The 25809-nt window shown below is 55.9% G+C and overlaps 1 protein-coding gene across 3 annotated transcripts in view; it reads right to left on the reverse strand.

The window, feature by feature from the left end:
* The window catches only part of LOC144722081 (unconventional myosin-Va-like), a 114754-nt gene that overhangs the window by 12701 nt on the left and 76244 nt on the right, over positions 1–25809 (reverse strand). The window contains exons 20-37 of one of the 3 annotated variants that reach the window (XM_078600205.1): positions 25365–25521; positions 24455–24694; positions 23662–23910; positions 22913–23006; positions 21603–21751; positions 20655–20777; positions 19119–19241; positions 18229–18327; positions 16705–16929; positions 16022–16125; positions 11737–11802; positions 8800–8986; positions 8197–8290; positions 7643–7786; positions 5945–6099; positions 4921–5007; positions 4518–4668; positions 183–468 (exon numbers count right to left, since the gene is read on the reverse strand). In XM_078600205.1, coding sequence (XP_078456331.1) covers positions 183–468; positions 4518–4668; positions 4921–5007; positions 5945–6099; positions 7643–7786; positions 8197–8290; positions 8800–8986; positions 11737–11802; positions 16022–16125; positions 16705–16929; positions 18229–18327; positions 19119–19241; positions 20655–20777; positions 21603–21751; positions 22913–23006; positions 23662–23910; positions 24455–24694; positions 25365–25521 — 2733 coding nt within the window. Of the gene's footprint in view, positions 1–182; positions 469–4517; positions 4669–4920; positions 5011–5944; positions 6100–7642; positions 7787–8196; positions 8291–8799; positions 8987–11736; positions 11803–16021; positions 16126–16704; positions 16930–18228; positions 18328–19118; positions 19242–20654; positions 20778–21602; positions 21752–22912; positions 23007–23661; positions 23911–24454; positions 24695–25364; positions 25522–25809 lie in introns of all 3 variants that reach the window. The other 2 variants (XM_078600204.1, XM_078600206.1) reach the window with 2 other exon arrangements.

Here is a 25809-nt window from a genome sequence, read left to right on the forward strand (position 1 = left end):
GCACACACGCATGCACACACTCATACACACACGCACGCACATACACACGCATGCACACATGCACACACACACTCAAGCACGCACACGAGCACGCACGCAAGCACACATGCATGCACGCACACACGCATGCACACACGCATGCACGCACTCACACACGCACACACGCACGCACGCACACGCACCTGATCTGCATGCCCTTGCTCCACGAGCACATGTCTTTGCGCAGCAGCAGGTTGTTGAGGGTGGTGGAGCCCAGCTGATAGAACACCTGGCGCACCACCTGCTTCACCAGCTCGGGGTCCATGCCGTGCCGGCCCATCGTGTCGTAGATGACGGACAGCTGGCGCAGGATCGACTCGAGCGTGAAGTGGGAGCCCCCGTTGGCGATGCTGGAGGAGCGCTTGCGCAAGCCGGTGGCCTTCACGCTCGACACGCTCTGGATCGTCTCGTGCTCCAGCATTCCGGGCACTGGCCAACGGCAAAGGCAAGAGTGCACACTTAAAGAAAAGAAACACATTTGTAAAAATAAAAATGATTATCCATCCCAATTGTGCTATTGGTGTCACGCCACGAGACTACCAACAGACTCGGATCTCTTGGCACCTCCGATCGGCACGGTTGGCTACGTGCGGACGCGAAAGAAGGTCAACGTACGTACAGAGAGCGGTGCGACCGTCGTGTGCTCGAGAGAGCGGCTCGCTGAAGCGGGCTTCACAGAGCTACCTCTGAGATCCCTTCAAGTGACCCCACGGGCACAGTAGAAGGCCAACACTCTCCTAACCTGCTCCGCATATGCCAGTGAGGTTCGTCCTACGAAAGTAAAACCGATACTTCATTCTCAGAGGTGGAATTCAGACAAATTACGTGCAGAACCAAATTTTATGCAATGGGGGCTTTTTGTGTGTGAGCTGAGACCACTAACTCGCTGCACTTGAGAACCCGGCTTGGCCACAGTTCGATGTCGAAACTCAGGATTCTAACTCGGGATTCCAACATGAAATTATAACGCGGGATTCGAACGCGGGATTCTAAATCAGGATTCAAACTCAGGATTCTAACTCAGGATTCTCAGCCAGCGCCAGCTCAGTGCCACGACCTCTATGCCGCACGGCAACCTAAAAAGGCGCGTGTTTTAAAACCAACAATTCTAAAACAAAATGTAAGCCCCGCGCACTAATTGCACCGTAAACTCAAGTGCCCCAGCATTCTGAGATCAATGCAGTTCGTGTGCTGGGTTCGTTTTAAAACAAAACCATTGAGCGGCGTCCACACTAAACATGTTTACGGAGCCATCGCTAAAAAAATAACAAAAACATCTAAAAGGGAACCGATAGCTTTGGGCTATAAATAGAGACGACACACGCGTCACAAATAGCTACTTAGATCAATATCCCCGCTGTTACATTTCACAAGTGTTGGAGTTTAAACACGTGTGGGGGGAAAAAAATGTATCGATCAGCGAAGGTGGCGTTTTTGCCTACCAACTCCGGCTCATCGTGTCGAACACGGACGCCAAACTGGTACAATAGATTTGTTTTAAGCGCAGACATTGGTGACCTCTACGGCTGTTATCTTTTTTTACATTGTGTTAAATTGAATGGCCACCGGTGACCCCACGTGACCCCAACAATTCCCCCGCACCTGCGATTGTCACGGTTGGCTACGTACGGCGCAAAAGAAGTTCAACATACAGACACGCATACACATAAACGCACGCGTCACGAGCTCGACAATTGGTATCGGTCAGCGGGTCCGACGCGCAGTCGCATCCCGACTGCGGCGCGATAACATCTGGTGGCTGCGTCACGAAACTCCAGGACCTTACAAAAGATTCACAGACTTGATTTTACGGGGTAATGTCGATCGCGCGAATATATTATCCCTCAAGTTTCCAGCTCTGCCGTCTGGCCGCAGTGAAGCAATCCACGCCGCGCGCGTCACCGAGGCTGCGTTCGCACACGGGGGCGGTCACCCCCCCCCGCCCCTCCGCTACCGGAGCTGTGCCTGACAGCACTTGCCCCAACAGTCTGTTCAGGCTATACGGGGGATCTTTGTCTTTGTGCGTGTGACAAAGTCCCCTTGGTGAGCTCCTCCGGCAGGCAAGGCTGCATTGCCTGGGTCATGTTAGCTGCATGCCCAGCCACCGCATGCCTAAACAGCTTTTGTTCAGCCGGATCGAGGGGGCTAGACGGGCGCGGCACGGGCTAGAGAAGAGATGGAGTGATGTGGTACAGGAGGACGTGGAGCTGAGTGGACTTGCCAATGACTGGTACCAGCTGTGACAAGATCGGCCTCTGTGGAGGAGGCTCGTGAAGGACACTGCTACTGGGCAGTTGGAGGCAGTCGCCCTCCAGCAACAACGGAGGGCAGAGGAGCGATGCTCACAACAACGAGCAGAGTGCCAGGTGGCTAAAACACAACGAGTTGGCACAGTAGGGGGCATAGGTGGTGTTTCGGGCAGTAGTCATCTCAGTCAGTCGACCCATGGCACTTGCTGGGTCTGTCCCGTGACCTCGTGCCAGCGTGCGTTTGACACTTCACGTGGCTTTAACGTGTACATAGCCTGGCACAACCGCCGTGGGGACGTCACCGCCACTTAGTGGCGAATGGTGGCTGTCGTTGTTGTGTGGTAAGGCGTGTCTGGCAAGGCGTGTCTGGCAAGGCGTGTGTGTGTGCGTGGCAAGGTGTGTGTGTGGCAAGGCGTGTGTGTGTGGCAAGGCGTGTGTGTGCGTGGCAAGGTGTGTGTGTGTGTGCGTGGCAAGGTGTGTGTGTGTGTGGCAAGGCGTGTGTGTGTGTGGCAAGGCGTGTGTGTGTGTGTGGCAAGGTGTGTGTGTGCGTGGCAAGGTGTGTGTGTGGCAAGGTGTGTGTGTGTGTGGCAAGGCGTGTGTGTGTCTGGCAAGGTGTGTGTGTGTGGCAAGGCGTATCTGGCAAGCGGTAGTCTAGTGGTTAGCGCGCTGCGCTATGAACCTGGCGACCCGGGTTCGATTCCCGCTCACGGCCAACACCAGTGACGATTATCTGATTGGTCCTGGGCCTCCCCTAGGTCGGCTCAACCTGAAAAGAATACCTAATGCGGTGTGTAAACATCGCCACTGGGGAGACAAAGGCGGTCGGGCGTGGTGCTGGCCACCCACGCCCACGTGTACCGTTCCGGCCTTCATAGGTGCTCGCTAACAGCACTTGCCCCTACAGTCTGGCAAGGCAGGCTCCTCGTTACTGGAAGAGCACGCCAGGAAAGGGGCCAGGTTGAGATCCACCGAATCAAGTTGCAATTGGCAGCAAAGCACAAACGGTGAGCCGCGCCTCAATTCAGCGCTTCTGAGTTTTATATTTTACGACAGAAACCCAACGGCACGAATCGATGGACGCATTTCGCAATTTCATAGCAGAGTTACTCTACCAATGCAAGCTAATTTAGGCTGTGGCTACGGGATTTATACGGAGGGAGGGCTGTGCCTTAATTGAAGCCAGTTACATATTATAATGAACCCATTTATCACCGTGTAACAATTTGAAATATGAATTTACTAAATATCCTTGCCTGGAAATTACAACTATCGTGCGAGTCTTACACACGAGGCCACGCTCACAGTAGCAACGTTCAATCGTTGAGCGAGACCAACGTGTGGCGTGAATCTGAACTCGGTAAAAAGCCCCCCGGACACTCACGAAATAAAATAGCAAAAGGAAACCATCTACTCCCCACCAAGCCTGAACCGGAGATCGAATTTTCATCAGCAGACTTCACTGTCCTAAAGTTACATTTAAAATTATACCTGGCCGGGAGGTTGTCTCTTGTTAATGTCAACATCGTGCATTGACGTGTCGTTTGAATGTGACCGCGCCCCAAGATGTTGTGGAGCCGCACGTGGGCAACGTTTCTCTTACAGACAGGCAGCCAGTGAGTCATTGGCAGCGTTAAACAAAGGCGGTACACAGAGGCTGGAGTTGGACAGGGCCAGGGAGCTGACAGCGCGGACGGCTGGCGGAACGGAGCTCCAGACAGTGCGGGCAACAGCGGAGGATGAGCGACCTTTCAAACCGAACGACGGCACGACCATGTGAGAGCAACTGCAGTGCACGGAGACTCGTGGTCACTCGGAGTACCAATGCGGGCACGTCATGGACTCACGTGGAATGCATTACTCCGAATTGGAATGCCGCAGAGAGAACTGGACCAGACACACGCGTGTGCTTGGTGGACATGTGCGTACAATTAAGTCCGTGTAGGTTTTCCACAATAAACTGGGACGTTCCATGGAAAGAAGAATCTCCCTTAATGGGAAGAGGTTAGAATTACTGAACGTGTAAACGCATTGTCCAGAGTGGTGTAGTATTATTATTATTTTTAATGTTAATACAAAATCCACGACTTTCTAACGTCCCGGGAGGAACTGCACAGTTCCTCGGACAGTCGTGGCAAGCAGAGGACATCCCTGGGAAAGGCAGGACGGGTGGCAACCGTGGTTTCGTGTCATGGAACATGCGCGCCGGAAGGCGAGGGCCGGCACACGTACCAATCATGGGCTGCAGGACAACCTCGATGATCTTGATCAGCTGCTGGTAGATGTGGATCGCCAGGTCGCTCAGCACCTGCCGGTACTCGGTGAGGTCAAAGTTCTTGAGGCAGTGCTCGTTCTGCTTGGAGGTGTTCTGCTGCGCATAGCCCTGAGTGCAGAAACGGCGACCCCACGCGTCACACAAGCGACCCCCGCGCGTCACACGCGCGTCACACACGCGACCCCCGCGCGTCACACACACGTCACACACGCGTCACACACGCGTCACACACGCGTCACACACGTGTCACACACACGGCCCCCGCGCATCACACACGCGGCCACCGGTCGCGCGCCAACACCAAGACACACCGAGACACACACTCACCACCTCCTGAGACACACCAAGACACACACTCACCTCCTCCCCGCTGTACTGCTTGAGGCAGTGAAGCAGGCGGCACGTGTTGGACAGCCAGAAGCAGACGATCTCAAAGTCATCGTTGCGCTTCTGAAATAAACGACAAGACAGCATCAACGTCCGACCCTCGACGGACGCAGCGGCGTGCGAGGGTCTGGGGGACGAGCAACCGGGACGGGACACCCGCGGAGTCTCTTTGTCCACTGGCCAAGGCGGGCACTCGCACAGAGCACCGTGACGCGCCGTGCAGCGTCCGTGCCTCCCTGTGTGAGCGGTGACGAGCGGTGACGAGCGGTGATGGGGCCGTTCGATCACGAGTGAGCACGGCTCGTTGCGGTCACAATAACCGAGAAAAGACGACGACTATCGTGTTGGTAATTGCGCGAGATGAGGAAATCATTCCAATTTGGTAGAAACATGCACAGAGAGGAATATATGAATTGGTTTGCCTTCTGCTTCGTAGTTCAATGGCACACCGACTCGTATGAAACAAAAAGAAACAACGTAAAACGCCGCAGAGGCCCTTTGCAGGCCTAGGTCCAGGAGAATCTATGACTCTCCAGCTCCAGCCTGACGCCAACTGCAGACTCGCCGCTGGAAACATTGCGAATGCAAGTGCCCTTGAAGCTACAACCCCCCGTTTAAAAAAAAAAAACGAATCGTTATAGTTGTTTACAATTGCATGTCATATTTCTCAGATCGTATTCTGGTGTCGAATGACCTCTCAGCGGGTTTTACTCCGGTCACGGCTTCACACCAATGTGCCACGTGTTCGATGTCCTTGCCTTCGGTAGCTGAAGTAGCTACCAAAGAACCGCGTCCGATATCTCGTGCAAATGACCTCCGATCCCACTCTCCAGGAGGGGGGCGACGATGACACTTTCCCGTCGCCCGGCATGCCCAAGACTCGAAATGTTTGATCGACCCGACTGAAATATGCAAGAGCCGGTGAAGTGGGTGAGGAGCGATGCAGGAATGCTGTAGGAAAGAAAGGTTGTCACGTGGCCCAACACAGCGCGTGTACCTTGAGGACTTTCTTGATGCCGTTGATAGTGGAGGTGAGCAGCGAGCGGACCTTCTGGTCATCGTTGGTGTAGTCGGCGTGGCGCACGCACATGAACAGGATGTACGCGGGCAGCCCCGGAAGGAGCCTCTGGGACAGCTCATTTGGCTTCAAGTCTAGCGTCACACACACAGCAGTTACACACACACACACACAGCAGTTACACACACACAGCACACACACACACAGCACACACATAGCAGTTACACACACACACAGCAGTTACACACACACAGCAGTTACACACACACAGCAGTTACACACACACAGCAGTTACACACACACTAGTTGAACACACACAGCACACACACACAGCAGTTACATACACACACACACAGCAGTTACATACACACACACAGCAGTTACACACACACACATCAGTTACACACACACACAACACATACACAGCAGTTACACAGTACACACACACAGCAGTTACACACACACAGCAGTTACACACACAGCACACACACACACAGCAGTTACACACACAGCACACACACACACAGCACACACACAGAGCAGTTACACACACACAGCAGTTACACACACAGCAGTTACACACACACAGCAGTTACACACACAGCACACACACACACAGCACACACACACACAGCACACACACACACAACACACACACAACACAGTGGCCAATGCACACAGCCAACGGACAACAACGATTGCGACCTCCGCCTCTTAATTTGACCATTCGGCTTCTACACATTCCATAGTTGCACGCGTGACGCCACTGCACTGGCGAGCAGCAAAGCACAGCTGGCGTGCACAGAGCTGGCGTGCTTGTGTCATCAGGTGGCATCAATGTCAACAGCCCACGGCGACCCGAACATGGATATACGGTAGGCAACGTACGTATGTTGAATCTCTTTCGCACCGACCATGCGTAGCCAACCGTGCTGATCGGAGGTGCAGTGAATGGAAGATCGTTTACTGTCGTCAAAGGGGCAACGCGACTTGGCCCCCTCTCTACATCCAACGTGGCTTGGCAACATGCAGCTTAGCGCAGCGAGGGGACAGCGCCGTGGTGGAGGATCGGCAGAGCCCTCGCTCCCCCCCCCCCCCGTACCGCTCGTGGCTGTGAACTCCTCGTGGCTGTGAACCCCTCGGTCCTCGACCGTTATCGTGTCCTTTATCTGTCGACGGCGCTGCAACAGACTGACGCGGATAAGCAGGGCGTCGCCAGCGCACGTCGCGGGTTCACACGACCCCCTGCAAACACTGGAGGTGTCACATTCACCGGAGTGAATGTGGCACCTTCAGCAACAAAAGAACCCACAAGAATCGAACGATGACAATCCACCTCAAGTGGCAGCACTGTCTGCTTTGGCCCGTGGACGCTTCGGAGAAACGTGGAGGCCCGATCACAACGCTTCGGTTCCAAAGGTTTGGTTTCTGCCCCTTACGTTAATGCGGCCTGCCCACTTTGGGATCTCAGGGACGTGCGCCAAACGCATTTTGTTGGCCCGGCTGACTAGAGGCCAGTTTGGGAACAAGTGGTCGTGGAAACGAGGCGTCGGTTCGAGGCCCAGAGCCTCTTATTCCAAATGGGGGCGCAGATCTCGGCGAGGTTTCGTGAATTTCGCGAGGTAACCTCCTTCCAGAAAGCGGGCACAAGTTGAGCGGGCCGAGCGCACGGCGCACCGACAACGAGGTTCCTGATGAGGCGGTTCTCGTCGTCGTTGTGGAACTCCAGCATGCCCTGGAACTCCTTCTCCAGGCGCTGGATCGCCGGGTGACGCGTCGCCACCTCCTCGACCGCCGGCTCCGCGTGGGGCGCCACGCCCGCTGCTCGCCGCGGCACACACGCAGGGGGGCAGCCCACCGGGCGTCAACACGCGGCACACACGCAGGGGGCAGCTCACCGGGCGTCAACACGCGGCACACACGCAGGGGGGCAGCCCGCCGGGCGTCAACACGCGGCACAGCACGCGGACACCGTGCCGACGCACGGCATGCGCCAACACACACCGAGCCTACACACGGCACAGCGCCATGCTCTAACACGGCACACACACAAACCGACACATGGCACGGCACCAACACAGCGAGGCTGTGTATATATATATAAACAATATTACTACATGCGGTAGATGGGCTATCATTGTAAGGCTGTAAATGGGCTAACATTGGTGTTCGTGGAAACAGTGGGGTTTTGGGCAGTCATGTCAAGGATATTTCCAGGATATAGCTCTCACCCTCCAGGTCTTTGATCTTGCGATCCAGGACCTTCAGCTGCTTCTTGAGCTTGCGGATCGTCTTCTCCTGGTTCTCGTTCTTTTCCCAGAGATCCTGCACACGGCCACGTGGGGGGGGGGGGGGGCTGTTAGCGCCGGTGAAGCCTGGACACCCACGGCTTTTCATGGCCGGCTGAAGCGAGGCCGAGTGTAGCCGAAATGTTCTCGTGCAGCCCTCCCTGTCAATCCACTGCTGGATGAAGGCCTCCCCATGCCACGCGCGTCGTGGGGGTTATTTTCTATGCCGGTCAGTGAGTCAAGGTGGGGGGGGGAAGTGTAGACATGGGCAGAGGTACATGTTCCCTTGCTGCCTTCTGCCATCAGCCCCACAGGCAAATGGATAAAGGGGCACAACCAACGCGCAGAAATAAGTCGGAGAAACGTTTCACTGACGTCTAAACCCAGCGATGCGACGCCTGCGGTGGTGGCTGCGGTGAGTGAGTGGCGGTGGTGGCTTAGGTGAGTGATGGCGAGTGAGTGGCAGTGAGTGAGTGACGGTGGTGGCCACGGTGCGTGGCGGCGAGTGAGTGGCGGTGGTGGCTGCGGTGAGTGGCGCCGCCGTGCCAGGTTCTCGTTGGTGAGGCGCGTGATCTCCAGCTGCAGGCTGGGCTCCACGCGCGCGTCCGGGGGCAGCTGCAGCGACTGCGCGAGCCGCCCGTTCTCCTCCCTGAGCAGCGCCGCCTCGCGCCGCGACGACTCCAGCTGCGCCTCGTGGCGGCGCGCCTGGCCCTGCAGCTGGCTCTCCAGCAGCCTGCGCGTGGAGCGGCGGTGGGGGGGCGGGCGGGGGGGGGGGCGGGCGGGGGGGGCGGGAGGGGGGGGGATCGGGGGGAGGGGCGTGAGGGGGGGGGCGCGGGCAGCGGGGGAGCCGTGGCGCGGTGAGAAAAACGATGAGAAGTGAGATTACGTCGCCGCTCAATCCTCACATCGGTCCACCAACTCGCCCTCCGTCAATCACCGGCGACCGGGCCGAGACCATCAATTCACTCCGCACGAGAAGCCAGCCGAAGCGGCGCCGGATGGTGCTCAGGTGCCAACTCGTGCTCTTGGTGCTCTCTGAAGCAGGGAGAGAAGCTCTCCTCTCTCCGTTCCCCGTCTCTGACCGATTCCCCTCTCTGGGCGATCGCTGTTCTCCCCCCCGCCCCTCCCCCACCCTGTCTACAACTCTCATTGCTGCTCCTGCCCATCGGCGTTGTCACTTCCGTCGCCCCCAAGCTCGTGACCGACCGTTGCTTTTCTCCCCGCCGCTTTAGTCTAGCCATGCCTTGACACTCGGGAGAAGCGATGCGAGACGTGGGGGCTGGGGGATATACAGGGAATCGGGGTGAATTGAAACAGCGATTCCCAACGCCGATGAGCTATACCTGATAGCCACCCGTTACGACGCCGTCACTCTCGTCATGCGAACGTCTTCCCGTGTGCCTTACTCCGAAACTCTCCTTCGGACCCGAATTTACCTCAGAGCCACGGGCGATCAATGAACGCACGAGGCTATATCCCCGAGTGCCAGGCGCACGAGATGGCGTTATAACGCGCCTAGCCGGAGCGTGGCGGCGCCCACCGTCCGGAGAGGGAGAACGCACGCCTCGCGTTCGTGCTCATGTGGAGCGAGGACGAAACTTCAAAAACAAAAGCCCCGTCAAGATTCCATGGATGTCCACCGCCAAGGTCACGATTGCATTTCGCAACTCCTTTTCGCGATGAATCACAAAAATAATGTTGCCGTCGCTGTGCAATTCTGTTCTCAATTTGGATTTATTTTCCCTTCCTCGCACCCTCGCACCCCCCCCCTCCCAAAAAAAATATAAATGTCATCAGGATCTCAAATGCCGTTATTTGCATGGCAGAGAAAATAAATATCCCGGTCGCGTGCCCGCAGGTCACATTCAGGACAACACACCCAGCATGACACCAGAGAGCCGAGAGGCTGCCTGGGTGCCTGAAGGGAGCCAACGCTACGCACAGCGCCGTTACTGCGACCCGGGTTCAAGGACCGCTTTACAGCTTAAGATTAGACCCGGTTCTCAAGTCCAGCGATTGTGTACACCCAACCCAGTCACGAGTCAACCTCGCACGACCCACCCCCCGACGTGACTCTAAAACAAAAAGAGGTCACACGGCAGCCCGACGCGGAGGGCTTCGTCATTCGATTTGTAGAGGGCCAATTATTTGACGAGCAGATTGCATTAAACGCGCTAATAAAAGGTAGCCGCTTCGGTGAAGTTAATCAAACAGCGGGCAATGCAATCAGTCAGCAGGCGCGTAGATATCCTTCTATGAAAGGGCAACAAGCTATACGGCTGCTGTGCGCGGGACCTTGAAGTTACGCGAGGCAAAGCTGACGATTTCCCTTCTGAGTCATTCTCAACATGGTCAGGGTTCACCTGTGTTTAAATGACTCATCGTCCACTGGTTATCCACTCCTGGATGAAGACTTCCCCAAGGCACTGCTATTACTCTTGGTCCTGCAATGCTCCCCACCATCTCGCTTCCCGAAACTCATTTCATCGCTCCACCTCCGTGGCGGTCGTCCTCTAACGGGCGTCCGTCATCGTCCCTTCGAGCGACGCGTCCTGTCCCCCGGGCTGCCCCCGCCCCCAGCTCACTTTTCTCCAGTCTCTTTGATGTTTTGTTTAATCCACAATCTGCTGCTCCCCTCTCTTCTTGCCTCTCTCGCTTCGGCCAGATCTCTGCTCCTTGGTTTGTTTGTATTCAGTACTTTTTTGAAAAATCTAATCGTGTTCTTTGTACGTGACTTGACGCGTCGGTAAACGTTTTTTGACACTCTTCAATTAACAAAAAAAAGGACAAGCACAGACGCACGTGCATACACGCGCACACACGCACACACACACGCACGTGCAAACACACGCACACACACACGCACGTGCATACACGCGCACACACGCACACACACGCGCATACACGCGCACACACACACGCGCACACGCGCGCGCATACACACACACGTGCATACACGCGCACACACACGTGCATACACGCGCACATACACACGCGCACACGTGCATACACGTGCATACACGCGCACACACACGTGCATACACGCGCACATACACACGCGCACACGTGCATACACGCGCACACACGCACACACACGTCCATACACGCGCACACACCCGCACACGCACACACACGTGCATACACGCGCACATACCCGCACACACACGCACACACACGTGCATACACGCGCACACACCCGCACACACACGCGCGCATACACACGCGCATACACACGCACACACGCACACGCGGAAACAACAAAACCATCGCAAACGCTGAAGGTACACCGCGCCACCCTCTACACGCGTGCGAGCCGACACAATGAAGTCGCTCTAAACGAGGCGGGCACACGTCACGTATTGCGGGCAACGTGTCCAAACTACAGTCGGAAGCGAAACAAGACGGGAAATAAAAACTCTTTGGTTTAACTTGCGAGCCATCCAAATGCAACCACCCGCCATGCTGACAGCAAAGTTTAATAACCTCGTGGTCTTTTTTAACCCCTCATAGGCCAGAACAAAGTCTTCGTCTTCCAGGTCCCGCTCCCGTCTGCCCAGTGACAAGGAGGCACACAACACACAATGACAAACAAAGAGATTAAGGAAGTGAAAGCCAAGGGGGGAGGGCGGGGGGGGGGGAGAAAAAGGTAAAGACCATCAAGGAAAAGAAAAACAAATCACAGATGCAATGAAGTGGCGAATCACATGGCATGCGAGCGTTAACGATCACTTGGCACACGCGGTGCACGTACACACGAGAGATATATTGGAGTGTGGGGTGCACAGTGGAAAAAAAATCGAAATGTAAATGTTTTCTTTTTATTGGAAATAGTTGCCAATTAATTGTGGACCGTAAAAATCTGCACGTCACCGTGAACTTGAACATCGAATTTTGCAATAAAAAATAAATCGGCGACGTGCTTTATATTCACAATGTTCGCGTTACCTCTTGGCATGTCACCTCGAGGTAACGGATCTTTGAGGGTGCTGGCAGCAAAAAAAAATACAGCATCTGTCCTATCTTACAAAATAATCACAATAAAAATACTGACCTTGGAAAACCTGTTGATGAAAAAACTCAATCGTACTTTGTTTTCACAATGTTATTACTGTGTGCGTAATACACGTGTGTGGAATATATTAACGATTATATATCCATTGTTAATAGGTTAATAGCATTAGGTGCTTGATTGGCGGGCACATAAAAGCAAGCTGCATCTGCGGAGCACGTGAACGATGCAGGTTAGGGGTTAAGTATTTTGGAGAAAGGCGGTGGGTTGCAAAAAATATCTCGAGTGACATTTTCCCCTGAGCTCCAATTTAAATCAGTGTCAATCGTTGGGAGATTTTCACTTAAGATGCTTTACGCAACTGCCCCCGCAGGCCCCATGTTAATAAGCAAAGCGTTAGGAAGCGGGGGAAGGGCGACGATTAGCGGGTGGGGGGGGGGTGCGGAGGGACGACACGAGCCTCACGACGACAGCGCGAGAAAACCGGCAACTCCCACCACCAGGGCAGCATCTCGCCATTTGCATTATCCCACGAGCCACCTCGCTCTCGCCTCGGACTACTCTCGCCTCGGACACGTACGCTTCGGAAAACTGTGGACAAGTTTCTGAGAATCCACCACCTCCGTCCGCCCAGCCGGCAGCGTGAACGAGACTCGGCAGCGAGGCTGCTCTCCGAGATCACCGCCGATCGCCGCCGTGGGTCCCACCCCCCGTGCTCCCAGCTGTCCGAGCCAACTGACCGATGCGCGACGGGCAGCGGTAGCCAAATGGCGTCTCCCGAGCCGCGTGCGGCTCTTCAATCCACCACACGTGCGGGCTCTACCGGAGGGGCGCGACGTAGAACGTGCTATCGCAGCCGCAAAGAATCATGAACTGCGCCGAAAATTGTCAAAAATATATATGTTCACACACAAATCTGGCTGTCGCCTGATGAAGCTAGTTGTAATTACTGGCGAAACGTCGTACTCAGATTGTAAATGTTGTGGCTTGGCTCTCCAACACACCGGTGTGCTGTACTAGTGACGAATTGGCACGTTCTGTGAACGTGACAAACCTTACTAATTGGCTGTGTCGGGTGGTGGCGGGTTTAACGAAAAAACCCCTGTATTATGGGTATATACACACTAAAACATATAAACACTTGGCTCTTTGCAGAAGTCACGGGTACTTTTTTGGCTCTTGGTCTGTCAGGTGTTGGCCGCCTCTTGCCCGACAGCTCGTTGAAGCACTGCCATGCCCCAACGCTTTGAAGGGAGCATTGGGGCCTTGCAATGGGTATCACCGTGCGTGTGTGTGTGACCAGCAGACGGCAACACGGTAATAAACACGCATCCGTCGCGAGTTATCCGAACGCCCGCTCTAGCTCTGACCATCTCTGCTCAACCCTGGTTCTGCAGCCACACATAAGCCTTCATATTTTCCTGCCTAGATGACTACAACACGAGCATTAAACTCTAGAACACACTCACAGTTTGTGAGGAGTATACCGCATTACATCCGCCCACAATGTATTTACACTACCCATAAAACAATCTAACATTTAAAAACATCAACTGTTACCATTCATTGCTAAAAGTGTCACGTTAAAAAACTATGGACAGCCTACGAGTTTGTTGGCCTGCATATGTGACGGCACAGGTAACCGTGGTGACCACAAGGATGCCTTCTCATTCTCTGTGCAAAAAGGTAAAGGCGCAACCCTGCAATTGATTCCTCACGCCACTGCTCGTGGAAGGTCCTCCGCTCGAGGGAGCCCAAGACAGCCTCTCTGCAGGAAGCTTGGCCTGCTCGGCAACGCTGGCAAGACATCTCGCAAGACGTTGGGGTACCCCCACTTTACCCCACCATACGCGACCTGCCAATCAACTAAGCCTCATTCTCGCATGCGCGCCCCCATCATTCCCCTCGGGGCCGCCCTGCTGAGGAGGTCGCGTCGTCACGGTTCCCGTCGTCATGGCTCCCGTCGTCACGGTTCCCATCGTCATAGCTCCCGTCGTCGCGACCGTGGCGCTGGTGGAGCCGGCAAGACACTCGCGAGGGAAGTGAATTCCGCTCGCGGAGCACACACCCCATAGACGCCCTTCTAGGCCGCAGCCTGAACGCCGCCAAATACTAACAAACTTCAAATTCATCAGCCGTTATCTATCCACCCCTCGATAACATAGCGCCAAAGTGAAGAGCATCTTAGGGCCGTGATTCCGATAAGTGCAGCAAGTACGCGTGGCCAGTAAAGCCAGCGGTACTGAAAGCCTGACTTGAGGGTTGGTATTTCGGTTATGCACAGATGGTGGTGAAGAAAAACAGCCATTCCAACTTTTTTCCCTTGCTTTCTTTGCAAGAAACTGTTGGAAAGTTTATATTCGGCCAACACCGTGAATCAGGCTGCCCCGTGTTGATACGTGGCTGTGTTCATCGTTTTAATGCCACGAGACGAAATTTTATAGCCGCTCTCGTGATACCGTGCTCAAAAATTAGGAAAGGAAGCCTACAGCCAAATTAGCATGACGTTTGACAAACTTGTTACAAATAGACTATCTGTGTAAAACCACTGTCACAAGGCAGAGCTGTAAGCAAGTACCAATGAAGGCTGGCACAGCTGACATGGAAATAGCATTGAGCCTATCTTTTCCAATCCCTCCCCTGTACTCATTTTTATCCACCACACCAGGCGCGATATTCAAAGCAAAGTCAGGCCAGGAAAGGCGCCGCTGTGGTGAGATGTTAACTACCTCGCCTGGTATACAGGAAGTCGTGGGTTCGACCCCGACCCTGACGCCTGCTGTATATTTGGAATTTAAATGTCTCTCTCCATGGCCGCGTGGATTTTTTCTCCGGGTCCTCCGGGATTTGGCTGCTATAAATATCCACGTGAATAGCCCCTTTGTTGAGCTGTCATTTGCGAGTCAGGTCGCTTCTGAGAAAATAAAGCTGCAGTAAATAGCTCAGTGGGCCTTACCTGGTAACGTAAACATTTGTTTAGTCGATACATCCAAAACCGTCACACGCATCGTTGAATGCCAGGGAGAAAGGGGCATGCACGCGCAAGCGTGGGCATGCACGCGCAAGCGTGGGTATGCACGCGGCGTGCCGTGAAGCCGCCCGCGGGAGCGGCAGGCACCCTGGACAGATGAGCGCGGGCAGAAGCATTCCGGCACGAGCGTCACTCACGTGAGACTAGCGCGTTGTCACCTTCCCCGCCGACCCGCGACCTAACTCGGGGGCTCACAGCGCGTGCCCGGCGATGGAGCCGTGCGATGCAATGCTCAGGCTCACACCCGACATTCATGGCTTCATTCGGATGTGGTTTCTTAAGGCCTGAGCGATGCACAGCATCTGCGCTTGCGGCAAGAGGCACACACTGCAGCCGCACGCCGCGTGTTTCTGGTGACGGTGCTGTACATCTTGGCAACCAGGCGGATTCTTAGTTGTTGTTTCAATCAACTTCTCGTTTCTAATCCAGGCGTCGCGGTCACGTAACCGCACCTTTTACTTTCACCGAACAGGCCGATTCAAACTCGGCGAGCGTCGCCGCTCCAATTGTAATCGAGCGCTCTCCACGCCAGCGAGGCTGCTCTCCGCTTGGGTGCGAGGCTCTCGGCGGGCACGTGGCCGCCGTCGTCTGGGCGTCTCACCGCCCCGCGGCGGTCCGACGAGTTACCGCTCGCGCCACGGGACGGGCGAGTCGGCGGCGATCGCTGCGTGACGTCGGGTGGGGCCGTCACGTGGAACGCCGCGCACACGCAAGTACGCAGCACGTACCTGTTGGCCTCGCGCACGCCCATGTACGCCCTCTTCACCTCCTCCTCGTCGTCCAACTTCTCCAGGTCCTGGGCAAAGCGCGCCGCTGCCTCGGACATCGATCCCTGCGCGAGGCCCGGCGCGAAACGGCACGGTTAGGCAAGATTCGCCCGCGCCGCTCCACACGACTCCACATGCTCCCCCCACCACAGCGACTCCCCCCCCCCTCCTTCCCTAGGCGACACTAGAAGCATAGGAATCGATAAAACATTAACAAATGCAACAGAAACTAAGCTTAGTTTACTGTAAGGCTGAGGATGATGTAAGAAACCAAATTGTCACCGTTTACCCCACGACTGTTTCCCTTATGTAATTCCACCTACATTGTTCCTAATTATGGTTTCGGTGAGCGAGGATGAAGTCAGCGACCTTCTACTGGGTTAGCCCCATCACGCGGGCGAGCTTCGCTTAACCCCCACAGCGAGCCGGGCCTGAGGCCGGACCGTCCGTCAAGTCTCGGCTCCCGTTCACAATCTCACTTGGCACGTACGCACACATGTATGTTGAACTTCTTTCGCGCCGTACGTAGCCGACTAATCGTCGGGGTCCTGGAAGCGGTACGAAACAATTCAGCAACAACCCTCAGACCCCCCGGCGGGGTTGGGGTAAAACGAGCGTCACCACCGCCTCGCTCGCTCGCTCACCTTCTGCCGCTCGCCGCCCAGGATCTGCGACTTGAGGTGCAGCACCTCTTCGCGTCGCACCTCGAGCTCCTCCAGCGCGGCGTTGAGGTGTCCCAGGACGTGGTCGTACGGCGTGCAGCCGGCCGCCCGGCCGGGCCCCGTGGCCCGCTCGTCGTCCCGCAGCGAGTGCCGCAGCTCGTCCAGCTCTGACTTGAGCCGCCGGTTCTCCGCTTCCAGCTCGCTCCGCTGCCGCGGCGGGAGAGGGCGCGCGCACGTTGCATTCGCGAGGCCCGGAGCAAGGTCTTCCCTGGCTCCTCAACTAGGAGCGCTAGAGTCCGTTCTCCTATAACGCTGCGTGTTGTTTTCACGACGCGAATTGGGATATAACGCGATGAATGTGCTGGGGAACGCATTTTTGTAAAACGCGGATGCGAATTGGATGTCACGCGATCGAGCGAACGTAGCTACGTCGCGTCCAGTAGGAACAAGCGGTCGTACGTTTGCCTCGGCAAAGCATCGCACGAGGCGTTGGGATACTGCTGGATGCTGCCGGATGCTGCCCCATGCGCCTCAAGTCTTTGTTCGGCCTGCGCTACGCATCTCGCGTGTCATCGTGGACTCTGCTTTACCCCCTAAATTATAGATTATTTATTCCAACGCAATTTTTCAATAACGCGGTGTTCTTCAGGAGCACAACTATCACCGCGTTATAGGAGAACACACGGGACCTCCACTGGTGCATCCGAGCTGAGCCAGCGCAGGGGCCTTCACGGTGCCAGTGGCCTTCCGCTGCCTATAGCCGCGTCCAAATCGTGATACGCTGGCATCACGAGACACCTGAATTTAGCTTGGGGCCGAGCAGGGCCAGGGAGCAGGGCCAGTGGCGTGTCCGTTGCGTGCGACACAGCGTCGCCGCGTCATTTACATGAGTACCGACTCTTTTATTGTAAGGGATGGGAGGCACAGTGGAAAATCAACCTGTTGCCTCCTGACCTGAGCCAGGTTGTCTCGGCACGGCTCCATGTAAAAAGAGCTCTACGTGGACCATGGTAGAATAACATGTGCATATGCATCCACTGCTGGATGAGGGTCTCCCACGTGGGTCACAGGGGTTATTTTGACCATCCTTCTCTAGGCTGGTCATTGTGGGTTGGTGAAGGTCGGTAGAAGGTCGGTAGAATACAACAATGCATTTTGCTGCACAGTCCACAACAGCTGATTATGCACAGTGATCACCCATCCAAGACCTATCCAGGCTCAACCTTTCTTAGTCCCGAGTTCTGTATGCATGTTCAACTTCTTTAGCACCATACGTAGGCCAAGATTGGGCGTGTTCAGAGTGATTTGGCCACGGCCTATCAGTTAACAAATGACTCCCATTCTACAAAAGGCAACGATTAACCCCGGTGCCGACTAACGTGGCGATGACAATCTCTTGACCTTGCCCGGCGTGTTTATTTTAACGCACCGCCGCAATTACGCTGCAGCGACGTCACATCTTTTACACCCCCCTCTGTTACCGAGCCCAAGGTCGAAGGCTCATACCTTGAGGTCGTCGTACTCAATCTCCTCGTCCGTGCGGGGGTCGGCCGCCCCCTTGGCTGCCGGGAGGGCCTGGTCGGACACCGAGTCGCCGTCGATGCCCTGGAAGCCGACAAAGCCGCCGCCGCCGCTTAGCGCGCTCACTCCCAGGGCCACGCGCGCACACACACTGCAGCCAATCGGTCTCTCCGTGGGTTTACAGTGACGAAAGACCACACGGCATATCAAGGTGCATTCAGAGAAAGCACTCGCACAGGGGTCGGCAACCAAAATAACAGGAAGAGACATTCTTTCAAAAAATTTGGTGTTAAAAAAAAACTCCACATGTAAAGAGCCCCAATTGCGTGTGGTGAATGGCGAGACGGTGGTCCTCCTTAATAAACGACGTCACGAAGCAGCAGCAGCCTGCACTAGCACGGAGAAGGGCGAGAAGAGGAGACGGTGGAGGGGAGTCGGAGAGAAGGGAGAAGAGACGGCGAGAGAGGCAGAGAGAGTGCGCGGTGACACGGACCAACGGTAGCTCGTCCGCCGCTCGTTGCAGAATGGTCCACAGTTCGAACGCAGCGGCCGCCCTGATTAATACCGCGGTCCGCATCGACAGCAACGATGCTACCCGTCGTACGCGTGACAGTGGACGTTAAAGAACCCGCGTCACACGATTCACAAGAGAAGGCCATTGTGTGCCGGCGTCGCGGTCCAGATTTGAACAATAATTCGCAAGTCACTCCGTAGCATCGACACAGAAATCATCGCAGGACCGTGCTGAAAAAGAGCAATCACACAGTGAGGCTTTCGTGGGTAAACAGGCGCAATAATTCGAATGTGAATGATACAAATAATGAAGACAAAGAGAGGTGGAGAGGAAGGAGGGGAGAGGGGGGAGGGGAGAGCACCTTGCCCTCGTGTCTGTCAAGGCGCTCCTGCATCCACCGCTTCTCCTGCTCCAACTCCCGCACGCGCTTCTGCAGCTTCAGGAAAATGGTGAAGTCCATCGCGGCCTTGACGGTGTCCACCTCCTGGCACGGTGGCGGCATCGATCCCTCAACATCATCATCATCATCATCGCAATCACCACCATCACTCGTACCACCACCACCATGTTCATAACCACTACAATCACCAACACCATTATGCCAACCACCACCATCATGATCACCGCCATCACCATAATCATTAACCATGACTAATAATGACCACCACCACCATGACCACCATCACCATCAAGATGGCTAACCACAATGGGATCCCCCGCAATCATTGTGAATAAGAGGTCATTTACCCCCATTGCTGCCAGCAAAGGTTGGTGCAGCAGTAGCAGCAGTTGCAGCAGCATCACCAGCAGTAACAACAGCAGGGGCGGCAGCAGCAGCAGGGGCAGCAGCAGCAGGGGCAGTAGTAGAAGCCACAGGGGCAGCAGCAGCAGCCAGGGCAGCAGCAACAACAAGGGCAGCAGTGGCAGCAGCGGGGGCAGCAGGAGCAGCGCTAATTTCAAAGTGTCACAAGAGGCTTCCAGTAGCAGCAGCAGCAGCAACAGCAACAGCAGCAGCAACAGCAGCAGCAGCGCGTCTGACACCCACACGCGCCCCTTGGTTTTCATCGCCTCCATTAGCACCGGCACACAGCGTAATAGTAGTAGCAGTCGCACACGAGCCCGGTGTTATCTAAATTAGGCATTTCCAAAGTGCAAGCCATGACTTTTCAAATCGTCAGTAATGATCCCCAAAGGTGGTTATTGTGTGTGAACGGGCCCAAATGTCACAGATACAAATAAATACCCTCAACTGGGAATTAGCTAACATTACCAATTATGCTAATACGCCAATTATACGAATACACCTGTTACATCTCCTACTCAGGACGGATAACGAATCCCAGACGAGTTTCACGTGGTTAAATGGACGACATTTAAATTAAATATAATCGCTAGAGGAAAGCGGTGGTCTCAAATCTCCACAACACGCATTCACGCAGGGCGAGCCTTGCATGGGGAAGCAATTCTTGAGAATGGAGAATGACGAAGCGGGAGAGAGGGAGAGAAGAATGTGAACTGCTAGAGCGTTGGGGAACATCGTCACAGCAATCAAGGGCAGTGGGAGAAACGGGGCCACGGCGCAAGTTGGGAAAGTCCCGAGTCACCGACGCTGGGACCGGCGCGACGGAGTGGTGTGGGGGGGGGGGCATGGGGCCGGGCCTCGGCACGAGTGGTGGCGTCAGTGTGGGTGCCGAGAGAGAGACGCTCGCACGCCAACCGAGCCGAGCGCCACACGGCAAACGAGACACGAGACAACTCGGCGCTCGCTCGCGTACGGACGAGACGCGGACGAGCCGGGTGCCGCTGCAATCAATGCTCGAGGGGCAGCCCCCGTTGCGCATTCCGCTGCTGGATGGGTGCGAACGTAGCGGGCCACGGATATGGAGGCAAGCCGCACCTCCAGGTGGCGGGTCAAGTCCGTGGTGTCGACGTCGGACGTCATGATGGAGTTGTAGGCCGACTCCGACTCGTTGCTGCTCTGCGTGGAGCCGGTCCTCCTGTGGCCCGGCTTCGCGGTTGCCTGCGGCGAGAAGAAGCGGAACACGCGCGGTCGGCGGGGCAGTCGGCATCGCCCACTCGGGCATCTGTCCTGAGCAGGCGGGCGGCACGCTGCTTCGCTTCGTGCGGCCCGCGGGCACGCGAGGCCGCTTCGGAACGGCCCTGCGAACGATGTTTTTCCATCACGACAGCGCCGAGTGCTGTTGGCGAGCTCCTACGATGCCCAGGGCGGCACACGAGAGGGCGGCGTGGCTAGCACCGCTCCTTTGTCTCCCCAGGGCTGATTATATACAATGCACCGAATACACAATTAGGGCTGAGTCGACCTAGGCATGGACCAAGATGGTTTAGATATTATTTGTCACTGATTGTTGGCTGTGGCTGGGAATCGAACTGGGTCTGAGCTCAGAGGGCAACCGTTCCACCCCCACGCACAGCAACAGCCGCCAATCGCCACTGAGTGACGGTGATGTGTACCAGTCTGGGTGCACATTGAGGCTAAGTGAAGTGTCAGAGGCTTACCAACAGGAGGTCACGAGACAGACCCAGGCGTGAGGTCCAGGTGCAAACAAAGACAAAGATCCCCCGTACAGCCTCTAACAGGCTGTTGGGGGGGCAAGTGCTGTTAGCAAGCACCTACAAGGCCAGAACAGGACACGAGGAGGTGGGTGGCCAGCACCACGCCCAACCACCTTTGTCTCCCCAGTGGCGATGCTTACCCACCGCACCAGCTACTCAATTGAAGCTGAGTCCACCCAGGGAGGACCAGGAGCAGTTCAGATAAATAATTAATCGTCACTGTGCGTCGGTGGTTTTGAGCGGGAATCTAACTCGAGTAACTGGGCACCTTGAGCATCTCGGTCTCTTCGCGCAGGTTCTCGTGCCGCAGCTCGAGGCGCGAGAACTCCTTGACGAGCGACTGGTAGCGCGAGCGCTCCCCGTCCAGGTCCGCCTGCAGCTGCCGCGTCTCGTCCGCCAGGCGCGCATTCAGCTCATCTGCGACGGCACGGGGGGGGGGGGGGACGTGTGACGTCGATTCTCAACGTGGAGGGAAAAAGCGGAGGACCCAGAAAAAAATCCACGCGACCGCGGAGAGAACAAACACGCAAATTCCAAATATACAGGCGTCAGGGTCGGGATCGAATCCACGACCTCCTGTGTGCCGGGCGAGGTCGTTAACATGTCGTCAACGTGGGGCGCCATGGTGCTGCTCGTGAGCTCGGCACTGCCTCGATAGAGAAGGAAGCTTCGATTTAAAGCTTTCGTGACTGCAGGGATTCATCTTCTTGGTTCTTTCGGTAAAGTCACGTAGAATGGAAATAATAAAATAATAAAAATAAAACATAATAAAATAATTCTCACGACGTTTCGGCCACAACGCAAGCAGCCGTCCTCAGGTGTCCTCAGGTGTTCTTCACCTGAGGACGGCTGCTTGCGTTGTGGCCGAAACGTCGTGAGAATTATTTTGTTATGTTTTATTTTTATTATTTTATTATGTCCATTCAACGTGACTTTACCGAAAGAACCAAGAAGAGAGAAGGAAGCCTGATGAGAATTTATTGAAACACAAATTTACTCGTGATTTTTTATATTGGCATAAGCATATGTACCTATTAGTAGCTAATCAGTAGCAGGCAAACCCTTTGAATGCAATTTTTATTATTATTCTTTGTTCGATTTGGCTTGGGTAGGTCACAGTGCCCAGTACTCAAAGCCATCGATGATTAACATCGTCTCATTGTTTCATTCATTTGGGAGCACCGCATCAACAAGTTTCTAAAGGGGCAGAGACCAGACTCGCACGGGGGTTCCATGCCAGTCGCGCGCGGCTCAGCAGAGTCAAGAGCGCACGTCAGCCCAGCGAGCGCGCCATCAACACGCAGAGAGAGAGACGGACAAAACCAGCCGCGGCAAGAGACTCGCGGCACAGCTGGGCGCGTGCAACAGGAAGCGCAGCGTACACAAGGGTGACGGTCAAAGCGCGAGGGTGACGGTCACACGAGCAAGGGCAGCAAGGGCAGCAAGGGCAGTTGGATTGCTCTTTTGTCAACGCGCTTCTGGACGAGGGCCTCCCCGCGCCGTGCGGGGTCGCGGGGGACCGTTTGGCCAATGGGACGCGGACGGGGTGGGGGCGGGGGTGGTGGGGGGGCGACGCACCGTGCATCTCCTTGTCCTTGGCCTGGATGCGCAGGTTCAGCTCCTCCTTCTCGCTCTTGAGCAGCGCCGTCTGCTCCATGAGCTCAGCCACCACCTGCAGGACCGGGGACGGCGGCACCGACGACCCGAGGTCAACTCGAGGTCAACTCGAGGTCAACCCCTCGACGGATCCGCCGCACAGTCTTCGTGCGCGGGGTGAACGGACGAGCGGCGATCAAAACTCCCGTTACACGAATTGCTCTCGGCTCGCGTCTCCCCATCATCCCTCTTGATTCATCCCATCCCTCCCCAGGTTAAGGGTTCAAAATATCCAGAGCTCCCATCAAGCCTATAGACCGCACCCCCCGCCCCCCCACCACCCGCCTCCCCCCATTAGCTTTATACACTCCTCTCTCATCAATGTTGCAAACCCCACTGTGAGCTCTAATTAGGGCTGTGACAGAGAGTCCGTTTAATTAACATTCGAATTTTGTGGTCGTTGATTACTCGGGCCCTGTAAGTGCGGTGGCTGCCCAAACATTGTGGCTCCCGGAAGCGGGGATCCCCCCACCCCCCCTTCCCCCCGGGTCCCCCCGGCGTGACGCGGCGGGGCGTTGACGTCGCCGAGCGCCCGCGCATCACCTCCCGTCCAGCGGCACGGCGAGCGCTAAAGCGAGACTTTTCTTTTTCAAACTATCTTCGTGTTGTCTGACAACAACACCGGCGACAATAAAACAACAACAACGACGACAACAAGGACGGCGAGTCACCTTCTGGGTCTCCTGCTGGTACTTGCTCGCGTTCTCCTGCAGCGCACTCTTCTCGGTGAGCGCTCGCTCCAGCTGCTCGCGCAGCTGCTGCACCTCGTCGGCGAGCCCGGCGAGCCGCGTGCCCGAGCTGCGAGCCTCGTCGGCGCCGGCGCGCAGCCGCTCCAGCTCGGAGCGCAGCCGCTCCGCCTCCTGCGCGTGCGCGTGCTCCGTGGCCGCCAGGCGCTCCTGCATCGCCTTGCTGTCCCGCGTCTGTCGTCGGGGACGGGGAGGGAACCAGCCGGGGTGGTGGACATGTTAACTACCTCGCCTGGTATGCGGGACGTCGTGGGTTCGATCCCGATCCCGACGCCTGTATACTTGAAGTTGGCGTCTCTTTCTCTCTCCGCACGGTCGCGTGGATTTTTCTGCGGGTCCTCAGTTTTTTCCTCCCCACATTTAGAAACGACGTCGCGCGTCTCGAGTATTTGGCTGCAATAAATTGTCCGCGTGATGAAAAGCCGCTCCGATGAGCTTTCATTTGTGGCCAGGTCGCTTCTGATAAAAGAGCTACATAGCTCAGTGGGCCTTACCTGGCAATACAATTTTTTTTTATAGTTTTTTAGTCTAGGGCTCGGTTCCAACGCGGCTTCTCGACAAACACAAAACGCGACGGACGTTAAACGCGGGGGAGTTGCAGGTCTCGCTCGCTCGCCCCACACGAGCAGGCCGGCCAGCCATGAGTGTGTGCGCGTGCGTGTGCGTGTGTGTGTGCGCGTGTGTGTGCGCGTGTGTGTGCGCGTGCCCTCTCACCCACCTGCTCGTTGACCTTCATCTGCAGCTGCACGACCTTGTTCTCCATGCCCTTGTGCAGCGTCTTGAAGTGCTCCACCGAGCGCGCCTCGATGCGCAGCTGCTTGAGCTCGCGGCGCGCTCGCATGCGGCGCACGCAGCACTGCAGGTGCACGACGGCGCGCAGCTCGCGCTGCACCAGCCGCCGCGCCAGCCAGCCCCGCACGTGCTTCTGCAGCACCACCGCTTTGTGCCGGTACAGCATCTGAGCAGCACAAGCGGGGTGAAGGGGGGGGGCGCAGACGGACGTCGCTCGCGAAACGTGTCGTTTGTGTTTTTGTGTTTTGCGATTAAACGCAGTCGGCAAGGTCGAGGGTTTCCCAGAGGTGGCACGGCCCCCCGCACATTCTGCTCCACCACCCCCCCCCCAAACACCCTCATTTGTGGGCGATAGATAAACTTAAAAGTTTGTTTATGAAACACAAGATACATTTATTTTTCCTTTTCGATAATATTGCAAGTGCGGGATGTCCTGGAACAAAAACTCCCACGAAAATCTTCGCGCGCACAAAGTAGGCTTTTGTTGAGAGCGGGGAAAAAATAAAAGGAGCGGATTATTAAGCTCATTGTGTGACTGCCCATTGTACCTCCCTAGTTTCAGATGATAGGGCCAAAGCTTACCACTGCCCATTCTCTTCCCCTCCCCTCGCCCCTGCACTCCCTCCCGTCCTTCCCCTGTAGCCCTTTCGTGACCCCCACGTGCCCTCTGTCACGGTCACTCATTCCTCGGCCCTTGCCACCTAAATCTCTCGATTTGTGTCACCGCTTTTTAAACGACCTAAAGCGCCTTGGGCCAAGGCGCTCTATAAAATATAAAATAAGACGAGATAAATGTCACCGCGTCTCTTAAAATTCATCTCGCGCCGTCTCCGCACCTGCTGGTATCGCTGCCGAGCGAATATCCCTCGCGCCCGGGCCTGCATGCGGATGGCGGTGCGGCGTATCTTGGCGTAGGCGCGGCGCACGCGGTACATGCGGTACGCCGTCTGGATGATGACGGCCGCCCGCGTTCTCCGCATGAACTGGGCCAGCCTAGGGAGGGGGGGCAGGGGAGGGGGCACAGAGCAGGCGCAGGTGACCCGGCCCGGCACACGGCACCGCACGGCACACAGCGGGGACACGACGCGACAGGTTGGATTTACGCGGCAGGTGAACGAGACTGTAAAGCCCATTTCTTTGGGAGCGCTCTTTGTGTGTTGGTTTGTTGCCCTTCCCCCGCACCTCCGATTCGCCACGGCCGGCTACGTACGGCGCGAAAAAAGTTCAACACACGTACGTACGTGCGTAAACACGAGCGCATTTCGAGACGCTGTGTGGAAA

This window comes from Lampetra planeri, chromosome 13, assembly GCF_965212315.1.
Source record: "Lampetra planeri chromosome 13, kcLamPlan1.2.h2, whole genome shotgun sequence".
Classification (NCBI taxonomy): domain Eukaryota; kingdom Metazoa; phylum Chordata; class Hyperoartia; order Petromyzontiformes; family Petromyzontidae; genus Lampetra; species Lampetra planeri.